Raw genomic sequence first — 13,020 nt, forward strand, 5'->3', positions numbered from 1 at the left:
TTAATGTATTAACTAACATGAACTAACAATGAGCGCACTGTAACATGTTACAGTATTTATTCATCTTTGTTAATTTTAGTTAATAAAAATACAGTACTTCATTGTTTATTCATGTTAGTTCACAGTGCATTAACAGCTTTTGATTTTAATAATGTATTCGTATATGTTGAAATTAACAGTAAAGGGTTAGCTCACCCAAATATGAAAATTCTGTCATCATTTACTCACCCTCAAGTTGTTCCAAACCTGTATGAATTTCTTTCTTCTGCTGAACACAAAAGGTATTTTGATGAATGACTGTAACCAAACAGTTGATTCCATACTTCTAAAATATGGAAAAAATGCTATAGAAGTCAATGGGATCCATCAACTGTTTGGTTACCGACATTCTTCCAAATATCTTCTTTTGTGTTCATCAGAAAGAAATTTATACAGGTTTGGAATAACTTGAGGGTGAGTAAATGATGACAGAATTTTAATTTTTGGGCGAACTAACCCTTTAACTAAGCTTAATAAAGGCCGTAGAAGTATTGTTCATTGTAAGTTCATGTTAACTAATAAACCTATAGTGTTACCAACATTTTTTAATATTATATACAATTTTATATGGGTCTTTATTCAACTTCAGGCACCTTCATTTTTCAAGTGTTAATTTCTATTTAAATATATGATAATATTAAAATACTATTATATTATTTTTTTTACACTAAATTAATTTTTACATTTTTTGTTTATAGATTTTTTTTCTCTTGTCCTAGTCAGACTTTCATTCTTAAAATATGAAAATCCACCATAAAAAACATGACAATAAAAAAACTATTATAACACAGTGGAATTATAATAAACCAATTCAATATATATTGTGTGGGAATGATTTATAGAAACGTTTTATACAAATTACAACAATGCCCAAGTTGTAGAGTCCACCACAATAAACAATTTTGCCCCTGGTAAAGTTATCTTAAAAGTAGTTTACTTTATGAGGACGTGAAAAGCACGTTAAATAAAATACAAGACATGATTTGTGAAGAAAAAAAAAAAACTAAGGTAATATTGCTTGTGAACAACAACATTTTTGTGCCTCGTTTTCTAATCAAGCTGTAATTCAATTACAAAAAAAGTATGCATTTAATTGGGTGTAATTAGGATACATAAAAAGCTAACTAAGAAATGCCTTAGCAAGACAAAAAAAAAAAAAAAAGTGTATGCAATTAATATTCCAAATTTAACCCCCAATAAAGCAAATTAACTTTGAAACTTTGTTGTAAGGAAGTTTGATTTTATTATGCTAAAAGTGTCCCTTAGTTGAAGAAAACCCCATTTAAAAAAAAACACTGTTTTGTTCATTATACTGATACCTGATTGAATGGGATAATTAGTTCAAATGCTCTAAGTATACCAGTGTATAACGGAGTGTTTTGATTGGTCTGTGATTAGTGAGATGGCTCACCGATGGTAATCTTTGACACAGTAGGGGTTGTTGTCGTCATCTGTGATGAATGGAGCGCCCTCCAGGGTGCAGCTGCAGGTAGTGCAGCGGAAACAGTGGGCATGGAAACACTGACCCACCGCCTTCAGGACACGGTCTGTGATCCGCTCCCCACAGAGGGAACACACAGTCAGAGATTTCTGGAAACACACAATCACACCCAAAGACAAACGGTGAGAAAATCCAACGCAACAAACGGAGTGGGTTACTAAAGTCTCTGAAAAATTCCCCACGTTCATAAAAGTCTGTAATATGGATAACATTGACTATCGTTAAAGTTTTCTGATACCAAAAAAAGCAATGTGTCAATTAAAGAACGGTGAATATGAAATGTCTTGCATCTAAACGGGTTTGTCTCACCGTGTAGCAGTCCTCGCACTGAGGCGTCCCCTCGTGGTCGTAGAACTGCATGCCCTGCAGGGGGCGCTGGCAGCTCATGCAGCAGAAACAATGGGAGTGGAAGAGTTTCTCCATTGCTCTTACTGCTGGCTGAGATCTAGACAGAGCTTCTCCACATTTACCACACACTTCTGAAAGGAAAAATATGTTTATTTTAGCAAAGAAAAATAGAGCTTGAGGATAATGAGAGATTTATGAGATAAAGAAAAGTTCATCATAAAGCAACAAACACGGAGATTAATCTCCAGGATGATAATGGGTGACTGGAGAGGTTGAACTAAAGTACTATTGTACTCTAGAGGTCTAAGGTCATGTTTACACCTGGAATTACGATGCATTTGTCAAAAGTAGACGAGTTCAAAAGTAACATTCCCGTTTACATCTGGTATTTTAATCCGTCTCTTTTGTCCACTTTCAACCACTTCTGTCCTGATTTCTTCGAGGGGAGGGTCTATGGGCGGGTAAATGTATGGTTTTTACCTCAGATCTTTCGATCTAATAGACAAAATAAGCTCACTCAATTTACATATGTTAACACGCTCGGAGACGACGGAAAAAAACATATGGAGAGCCCACGCCGAAAGCTGTGAGTGAGTCTTAGAAATCAGGAATGGTGAGAGGACAATGTGCTAGATACTTTTTCATCCTAATACAAAACTTTGGTCTTCAGCTGACAAAGTTTAAATCCGGTCTGGCTAGCGCGCAACTCCCATAATGTTAACGCTTTAGACCAGTAGGCGTGTGATCCTATCGACCAAAACGCATCTTAATACCACATGTAAACAGGGCCTCAGTTCAACAGCACCGCCCCACCTTAAAAGCATTCCTGACCAATCCTAGCTTAGCAACTGTTGCCATTCTCCATATAGAGTGCAACAGTCGGGTTATAGACGTAAAAATCCCATTTAGAGAGAGGAACTGATTTTTAAATGTTAACTTATAAGCCCTTAAAGACAGACCTATGAGCTATAGGGTTAATTGATGCTATGCTTTTGTTGAAGCCATCAGCCAGTATTATGGTGCGTTCACGTGCTATGGTAATAATGGTAAATACCAAAAGCCGACGTGGAAAATGCACATGAACACCCCCTCATGTGGTATTTTCCACTGGGCAACTCGTAGAATATTTTGATGCACGAGTTCCCGAGATGAGATTACCTTTGACCTTTTCAAAATGGCGGCGAGCAACGTGGCAAAAATATGTACTATTCATGATCTAGAAAACATACAGCATATTATTTACCGTTTGAGTTTTGATAAATCATCTTCTTGCTGTAGCAGATGACTTAAGCAATCTAAAATAGTTTTAGCTAAATAACAGGTCGGGATCTCCATCTTTTTACCACATTACGACAACAAAAGCACTTGAACGCAACACACTGGTAAATACCAGTTCACAAGTGGAAAATATCATATTTTCCATAGCACGTGAACGCACCATTATTTCAACATTTTGAAAACAATAACTGTGGAATTCTTGGTGAAAGACTACATTACCCATGATTCTACAAAAAACCTCCACCAATCAGAGAATCGCAACAAGCAAATCTCACCCAAACTCTCTACTCCCATTGAGCACTGCGAATGACGTAATTGAGTCAATCTCCCTACGCTTTCAAACTATTAAATAGTTATGCATTCAATACCTGTCAAAAGTTTGGAAACATTAAAAAAAATTATGTATTTGAAAGAAATAGTCTCTTATGCTCACCACCAGCGCTGCATTTATTTCGTTCGTTCGTTCGTTTATTTATATTGCACCTTACAGGCTACCAGTATTTAATAAAAAATACAGTAAAACAGTAATATTGTGAAATATATTTTCAATTTCAAATAATTATTTTCTATTTTAATACATTTTAAAAATGTATTTATTCTTGTGATAACAAAGCCGAGTTGTCATCTTAGCAAAGGGTCATCACAACAAGACAGGCAATAAAGAACAAAATCAATCTATGACCAAGAATATAATCAGACTTAAAAATAAACCATAAACAGAACATGAATACACAAACAAACTGTTTACTTCAGTTGCATGTGAAAGTAGGTTGATCTAATCAAAAACGGATCAAAAAGTATTTTTAGTTTTCACCTGCACGCACATCTAAGCTACTAAGAAACCAAAAAAAAAAAAAACCTTCAGTGCTGACAAAGACAGAGTGAGATCATTACAACACTCATCCAGAGAGATCCAGACATGGGAGAGGTGAAGCACTGTGCTGTTTAGACTCTGATAATGAAGTAATAAACTGAGATCGAGAAGCTACATCAAGCTAAACACCTACACAGACAGATAAAGAGAGAGGAAGACAGAAAAAGACCAAGAGAAGCCTTGAACCATTACAGTCAGTGTTTATCACAGCTTGTCCGCCGTGTGTTAAGCAAGAGCCATACGGATGTCTTAAATTAAAAAGTCAATCTTAAGGGTGTGTGTGTGTACACAAGGTTAGGTGTACCTGTAGCTGGAGAGGTGATCACAGGAGGATGTTTGTCCATGTCTTTAATAAACTCCTTAGTCATTTTCTCCAGCTCTTCTACTTCCCTCATAGTGAGAGGAGCTCCACCAGAACCAGACACCTAAAAAACAACAGCATATGTTTGCCATTTTTCAGAAATGACAGAAATTGTGTCATTGTCATTGTGTTAGGCAACTATATACATTTTAAGTAGGGATGCACGATATATCGGCCACCATATTGGGACCGACCGATATACGTTCGTTTTTAATGTTGTTGTTATCGGCCCGATAAGAAAATGTGGCCGATATATTAAAGCAGATCGATAATGGATTATTTCCTTCAGCTGAGAAGCACTGTTTGCCATGATGGTTTTGAATTGGTTGAAATATGATTAGAATCATTTCAAAAAAGGAAAATACAGTTAAGTGCAACACGTGCAGCGCAAGTCTGTCATAAGGCCACATAAATTTTATTGGTGAGATTTTTGTTTTTGTTTTAATCAGGCTCTCAAATATTATATAAAAAATTGGATTTAGATTTATCGGCTTTCAAATATATATATATATATAAAAAAATATCGGTATCAGCCGAAATTTTCATATCGGTGCATCCCTAATTTTAAGTAATGTAAACATCTGAAAAACTTCTATTGATTCACACTGGTTACATTTTGAATAGTAAACATTCATCAATCACAATGAATCACTGTAATATTAGCATATGATCTGCAATTGACCTTTTTCTCGCATCTATTTGCATTTTGAAATGCAACTGGTCTTTTCTTATCTATTCAACATCTATAGTTGCCTTTCCTCCTCATAGACGATGTTGCATTACATTGTTTGCTCAACAAAGCTCACAGAAAAAAAAGATGAGTGCTATGTGTCATGAGTCTCATGACATCAGCAAAATTCATGACTCCGATGCGACATTTCATTTAAGCAGAATATATGCATATGCAAAAACTAAAACCTAAGCTGTCCCAAAAGCCTTGTGTGCTTCATTTTTATTTATGCTTTTATCTATCCTTCGACTTACAGTGCCATTCAAAAGTCAATAAAGTAGTCTCGTTCACCAAGCAGAATATACAGTAAAAAACACAGTAAAATAATAATATAATAATATTAAAATGTAATTTATTCCTGTGATGGCAAAGCTGAATTTTTAGCATTCATTACTCCAGTCTGCAGTGTCACATGATCCTTTAGAAATCATTCTAATATTAATGCTCAAGAAACATTTCTTATTATCAATGTTTTTTTGTGGAAATCATAACATGAACAGCATTTATATAGAATAGAACTTTTTTAGAACATTGTTAAATGTCTTTAATGTCACTTTTGATCGATTTAATGCGTCTTTTCTGAATAAATCGTACTCCCCCGAAACTTTAGAACTTTTGTACACTGACAAAATGTCCGCCATTTAAAATCTGTTCCTGATGTAAAACATCATGTGCTGTGAACAGCCAAATTTATTTAACAAACTAAAGCCTTAAACGTAAGCTTACCAAAACTGTAAAACTAGTCTTACTTCAGGAAATATAAATGTATTTGCACAGTTATTAGTATTTATTTTAAGATTTATTTTTGCCTTGTTACCTTATCTTACCTTACCTTTATTTAAATGACTGCATCACGTTACAATCTAAGGCACACCCACCTTTGGTGTAACAGTGTTTCCTGCTGGTCTGCTGAACGATGCGATGGGTGATTTCTTAGGTGCAGCAGGAGAAGGCGGAGCAAAGCCTTGCTGACTGCCAATGGGAGATGTTTCAGAGAGATTGAAAGCAGGTGTGGGGGCGGGAATATTCACTGGTGGAGCAACAGGGGCAGGAGGAGCCGCAGGAGGAGGCGGTGGGAAAGAGCTTTGGGCGGGGGTTTTAACGGCATGGTTAAACCCTCTTGCGCCTCCAGAAGGTGCAGGACTAACTGTTTTGGAACCAAAATTTGAATTCAGCTGACTGGGAGGGAAGTTGGTTTTTGGAGCAACAGCTGGGCCTTTAGCCAATGACTGTACAGGGGCGGGGGCAGAGGCTGTGCTCTGCTTGGCCGGTCGTGTTCGAGCACGTAGCTCCTCAGCCCAAGGGGCAGGGGGAGGACGATCCGCCAGCTCAGGAGGGGGCAGAAAGGAGAGGGTGGGCTTAGGGGCTTTTGGTGGTGGTGCTACTGGCTTTGGCGCTGGTGCTGATGAAAACTGGCTAGGCAACTGAGCAAACAAACAAACACACACACAGAAATATGTCACACATCAGATGGGGGAAAAGGAACTTTAAAGCCTTACAAAATCTCTAAATTGTGGCATCAGAATGTTGCAAGATTAAGATTGTGAAAAATAATTGTTCCTCCTTTATATTGTTACTTCCTTATTTAACAATTGCTTTATTTGTAAAAAATACTATAATAGGATTGCAGAATCAATAAGAATGGCTGCATCAAGTTCAAATTATTTGTTTTCATGTTGATTCATTTACAAATGATTTATTCCTAATTTAGTAAATACTATGTAAAATAAATATGCATTTTATTGCAGAATGTGTTATTTTATGTGTGTTTTTTTTAGTGTGATATTATATATATATATATCAGCTTTATATCAGTCATTGGCCACCCTAAAAATCCCTACAATATCGGCATCTGCAATCAATTTCATATCTGTTGACCTCTACCAAAAAATAATAGAGCAGCACGAACATTCGTCAAAACATCTCCTTTTGTGTTCTTCTAAAAATAGTAAGCCTTGGAATGGCATTAGAGTGAGTAAATCTTGCCACTATTCCATTAAGGTTGAAAAATTAAAGGGAAATAAACTGAACCCTGAAGGTCAAGATTAGAATGTCAGAGGTTAAAGGTTGTGCGATTACCTTTGGGTTGAAAGGTCCACTAGTCTCCATCTCTGATAACATATTGGTCAAAGAGCCCAGCTGCCTGTCAAAACTCGTCTGTTTCTCAATCAGCCTCTATGGAGAACAAAACCAGAGACAATATGAGAGAGAGAAATTGAGGGGGGGAGACAAGATGTGTGTGGGGTGTAGGAGAGGTTGGAAAGGATGTGGATTAGGAGAGAGGAGAACGACAAGAAAGGGTGAATCAGACATGAAATCTGATGTCGTGTTGGAAAGAGTGCATGAGTGTATAAATGTTAGGCAATAAAAGGGTGGAATAGAGTACAAAGCAAGAAAAAAGGAATATGTGAAACAGAAAATGACAGGGTCAGAGCTGAAAAACAATCCAAAGAACATTAAACGTGTGAAGAACAGATATAAAAAAGGATAAAGAAAATGGTGCCTTGAGAAGTGTTCCTAGATTATAATTCATGCATAGTTAGTCATTTGAGCAAATTATATGAGATAATAAAAGAGCAGAATGTGCGTGTGAATCCGCACTGACAATTAAATGAATCCACAAAGAAATTTGGAAGAGCTTAGAAATTGGCACAAATGATCTGTAATAAATTTTTTTTGCTTTTTTCATACATCAAATGACTTGCGGCTCAGAGCGCAGACACAACCCAACAAACGCTGTCATGTTATTAATCCCCTGGTTGTCCAGTTATCCAATCACATCATCTGTTGTTGAGGCAAAGTTTATTATTGCACATCAAAGGATTTATTCTGTAAATGTGATTCCGTTATAGTTTGTGCGCATGTCTTCTTATCGACTAAAAAACAATTACCAGTATGTGCCTCAATTGAGAGCATACATTTTTGTCCATTTTTAGAATTTGTGCATCTTTGCGTTTCCATCATCCAGCATTTGTTATGCGATAACCCCCAAATCACATGAAAATAGGTGAATAGCTAAATAGCATGAATTGCATTTTTATTAGGATAATATTAATACTGGGATATTGGATTTAATTGTGCATGCTAATTTTCCCCCTTTTTTACATTTAGATACTTAACACCAAGGGCCAGATTTACTGAACAGGGCAAATTAGCGCGACAGCGCAATTAAAAAAAGCGCAGATGGGAGTGGAAAATTCTGTGTGTGATCTACTGACGATGCGCAAATTAAAGAACAGAGACGCAGCCGGATCATTTCCATAATGACCAACAATCCACCAAGAGCAGAGCAAATTAGTGTCTAGTTCAAGACATGCTTTTTTTGGGCTGTAAAAAATAACGGCGCAAATACCAGTAAATTGACTAGCGCAAACCTTAGTAAATCACCTCGCATGATTCATTTAAATCAGTGGTTCTCAAGCTTTTTTGGGCCAGCGCCCCCTATCCAATATCCAGGTCTCTGACCTCCTGCAAAAATAACCCTGTCCACGCCTTTTCAGCGCTCATTTTTCACTGTGTATCTTTAGTAAGTCCTGACTGTAGTTTTTTAACGGCAAAAGAGGGTTTGTGCTGGTGCAAGCTGTTAGTAAATCTGGCCCTAATAATTTAACTGTTATGTAAATGTAATCTTTAACAAATCTCAAAATAAATATTGCTTATGCTTAAAATCACTTGTAATAAATGTTTTGCTGAGAATTGACGCGTTTGGTCTCCTTTTGTTGCAGCCTTCGAGCCGGCTGTAACACATATAAAAAGACTATTTTAATTTAGAAAAAAGGTTAATATCTAACATTTACTGGTATCATTCAATTTTAATAATAGTTAAAAAGTTGAGACACATCAAGACCCCTTCATCCCAGCATGCTCTGTCCAGCTGTTTTGGAACACAAGAACATGTTCTATGACTATGTGAACACTACCTAAAGCATCTGATCGGAGTCAGGTCAGGTGACCACACAGCTATCTGAAGACAAATTAGTTAACTAGTTGTTTAGGCAAAAGGTCAGCAAATTTTTGTCCATCTCTTAAATCTTCTATAGAAAGGAAATGTTTCACGAAAAACTTATTTTTATTGCTCTCAGTAGAAACAGCAGGTCTTGTTTGATTGAATGAGGCCCTGTGAGAGTGATGATGTAGCCCAATTAAATTGCACTCACCACAATAACACATCCATATAAGCCCCGACTCTATTTATGGAAAAGTCAGCAGACAGCACGTATAACTGTGTCTCACAGGACAGCGGAGATTTACTGCAGCAAACTGCTCAATTCAACTTGCCCATCTTCTCCATTTACAAGAAGAGTCACTAGAACTACAAAAGCCTGTAAAATGCCACATCAGGCCATAAAGAGGGAGAATTAATGATGCACCAAAATTTCAGTAATTTGAAAGATTACACACTCGCATGAGGTGATTTTTCAAGCAATTCAAAAAAGGAATATTTCGCAAAACTGCAATTGAAACAGTTTTTCCGAATTTACAGGTCACCTGATGTAGATGGCTCCGTATATTAGGACAGAAGACGAGACAGTTCTTCATTAAACTCATAAAAGTGTTTCAGTGTGTTTTTGTTATGTGTAGTGTTTCAACCTTAGAAAGATGAAATCAATACAACAGCTTGTAAAAAATGTCACATATCGTTGCATTTACCTCAGTTTACAAGAATGTCTATAGCTCATTAGTTAGCTGAAAAAATATATATACGTGCATCGTTAGTCAGAATGGAGTTTTCTAGGTTTAAAAAGGCATACAATTGTGGTCAGTATAGTGTGAAAGCTTTTTAACCTTAACACTAGAAGCGCCAGAATTCCATAACTACTAGAACTGCCACAAGCGGTCATTTTGACCATTAGATTGCAAACTCTATATCTTTAATGATAAATACCCAATTGAGAGATTAATGCATTTATTGTATTAGGATATCTTTTAAAAACAAAACAACACCAAACTGTACATTTAAAAAAGTTTAATTGTACATTTATAAATAATAATATCAGTAGCCCGTAATTATCGCATAGGGCCTATTCACAACAGATCTATATTTCCATATCCATTCAACATAACTCAGAACAAGATAACAACTAAAAGTATCTTATTTAGATATTCTTTTGAATATTCTGAAATATTCTTTTGAGTGAGAGACAATGTCACGGTTTATGAATTCGCTGTCTCCTTTCTCGTCTTGTTGTGTGTGTGTGTGTGTGCGTGGTCACTGATCATTACAGCTTTACAGCGATTCGACCCTTTTCAGTGTTACTGTTGTTGCCTAGTCTTTGTCAGATCGTTGTGGATTTTTCCTGCGTGTTTGTTCCCTGCCTGTATCCGTTTTCCGTGTGTCATCCCGTGTTCAGCACTCACTCCAGCGTCCCTGTGCTGCCAAGCCAAGGGCTTCATACCGGACATTTGCACACCTTAACTCTCCCAGCAGACCAGCTCTCAATAAACATCTGTCATTTTGCAATTGAATCTTCTGATTATTTCCTAATAGACAAAGGTCAACCGCGAGAAATCTAACAAAAGAATACCGCGAAATTCAGTGCGGTCAATATGACCGTCTATGGCCGAAATAGGTAAATATGTTCATTTGTTTGTTTGCCTTATGTGTAATTTATATTAAAAACATTTTAAATGAAAATACAGACACTTTTAGGAAAAGTCATGTACCAGCAGGATTTTATTTATTTTTTCAACAAAGTTATTGCAGATATAAAATTCAAAACGGTCAAAATGACCGTTGTGGCCGTTCTAGTGTTAAAGGACCAGAAATAAGAAAGGCTGGGAATATCACAAGGGCACGTAAAGACTTGCTAAGATTAAAATCAAATTGGAATCAAATCAAATCTTTGGTAACCTACCTGAGAGTTGACACCTGCACCGGTCTGAGGGAGAGGAGGAGGAGGTGGTGGTGGTGGTGGTGGTGGTGGTGGGGGGAAGGAGGCAGAAGGTACAGAGATAAACTCTTCAGGAGGTGCAGGGAGGTGCAGGTCTTCTGCAACTGGGGGCGGGGCTGGGAATGCAGGAGGAAGGGCATCAGATGCAGGGGGTGTGATTTGGCATTCTGGAGGAGGGGCTGGGAGCTCGGCATCATCCAGCGGAGGAGGAGGAGGGGGCGGGAAGTCTAATGAACGAAGGCAGTGAACTTCATTACACTCGCACCAATTCACAATGACAAAACAATCCCTTTCTTCATTGTCCTTTCACCTTAACACAACGCATGATAGCATAGCTTATCTACATTAGCATTTATTGCTTCTCTCACATGTGAAAAACAATTTGGCATTTGAAGGACAGTGCAGATATTGAATATGCCACACACCAGTAAAGACAGAAATGCAGTTCAGTTTAATCCTTAAAATCATATTCAGCAGTTTATCAGCAAAACACTTTCAACACTTTGCTCAAAAGTGAATTCTTTAACAGTCATGTCTGAAAATGCATGAAAAGCTTCTTAAAAAGCACCTCATGTTCGATCTGTAATAAAGGATTAATGACCCACCAGTGCCATCATAATGAAGAATAAAGTTTCAAAAAATAGTTTGGCATAATCTTCTTTTTTTTTTATTACATTTAATTTGTAAGTTTAAAAAAATAAGAAAACTACTTCACTGCTTGTTAACATTTGAAATCAATGTCATGTGGTGCATCTAAGCATGATGAAGCATGTTAAAAAACAGGAAATGTTATCAGAGACCACATGTAGACCCTCATGACTGTGAGTCAGTTAATAATTCTCTAAAATATCAAATAATGACAAGGCTAGGTTAGTTTAGATAGTAAAATCACATGTGGTTCAACTCATTGAAAACTTAAAATATTTATTTATAATGAATTATTATATTATTATATTTATAATGAATAAGAGGTGTACACACATGTATTAAAGGTGTAAGAAAAATATATTATTAGCATTACTTTTACTTGATGGCTACACTACATGACATTTTTAGGGTTATTAAAATAAAACTATAGCCTAAACGCTTTCCAAAACCATATAAAACAATCTTTATACAAAGATGACATTTTTAAGAATTTGCCACGTGTTCTAAACTAGATTTTGAAAAGACTTTTCTTGTTCTTTATCACAGATTGGTCTTATATTAGAAATTACATTTCATCTTTCATGGAAATTGCCTTACCCTCACAAACAGCTGAAGGGGGCGGGGGCATCTCTCCAACTCGTCCAATTACACCAGTGCTTACAAATGGAGAGGGCTGTGATGGGGCCATCTGTATTTTGGGGCGTGGAGGAGCGACAGATGCAAACTTTTTGGGTTGGTTGTAGAAAGAAGGAGCGGTAACTTTGAGGGAGACCGAGGAAGTTACCACAATGGGCTTGCCGCTACTAGAGTCAGACATCTTGATCTGAAAAATACAACAGTATGCATGTAGTCAAAGAAGTGTTACAGTTAAGATCACCATTTCTGCACAACATTTTCCAATGCAAACAAACTAATTCAAGACCACTTTGCTGCATAGTTTGGCAGAACAGCATATGGAAAATCTTAACGGTTAGTACGTGGTCTGTAGCTTTGGTGCCTGAAACTGCTTTATTCATGCAGAATCGCTTCTCAAGAGAGCCGCCCACCTGTATGTAGGTTAGTCAACCATCTGGGTTCAATTTGAAAGAATTCTCCTGCATCTACAGCTTTGAAACACCCAGAACATGAGCAGGAAACGTCCCTTTAATATTTTTAGCATTATACAATTGTTTAAAAACAAGATGTGGTCTGCATTTCAGTAATTACAGGGAAGTAAATGTATCTTTGTGAACAATGTTGTTCCCTGTTTTGTCAACTAAAAAAACATAACTGGTTTTAAGATAAGTTTTTTTTAACCTCTAAACTAACATGAAACCAAAAAGTTATGTGTACCTTAACTGTTTTGTATGA

General features: G+C 36.7%; 1 protein-coding gene across 3 annotated transcripts in view; it reads right to left on the reverse strand.

Annotated features, from left to right (window-relative positions):
- The window catches only part of zyx (zyxin), a 37,041-nt gene that overhangs the window by 1,307 nt on the left and 22,714 nt on the right, over positions 1-13,020 (reverse strand). For 2 of the 3 annotated variants that reach the window (XM_056234847.1, XM_056234846.1), the window contains 7 exons: positions 12,268-12,493; positions 10,987-11,249; positions 7,211-7,306; positions 6,010-6,555; positions 4,345-4,465; positions 1,850-2,019; positions 1,451-1,629 (listed from right to left, as the gene is read on the reverse strand). In XM_056234847.1, coding sequence (XP_056090822.1) covers positions 1,451-1,629; positions 1,850-2,019; positions 4,345-4,465; positions 6,010-6,555; positions 7,211-7,306; positions 10,987-11,249; positions 12,268-12,487 — 1,595 coding nt within the window. In that variant the 5' untranslated portion in view covers positions 12,488-12,493. The remainder of the gene's footprint in view (positions 1-1,450; positions 1,630-1,849; positions 2,020-4,344; positions 4,466-6,009; positions 6,556-7,210; positions 7,307-10,986; positions 11,250-12,267; positions 12,494-13,020) is intronic. The other variant, XM_056234848.1, reaches the window with a different exon arrangement.

Source organism: Rhinichthys klamathensis, unplaced genomic scaffold, assembly GCF_029890125.1.
Source record: "Rhinichthys klamathensis goyatoka isolate OS25496 unplaced genomic scaffold, OSU_Roscu_1.1 h1tg000407l_1, whole genome shotgun sequence".
Lineage (NCBI taxonomy): Eukaryota > Metazoa > Chordata > Actinopteri > Cypriniformes > Leuciscidae > Rhinichthys > Rhinichthys klamathensis.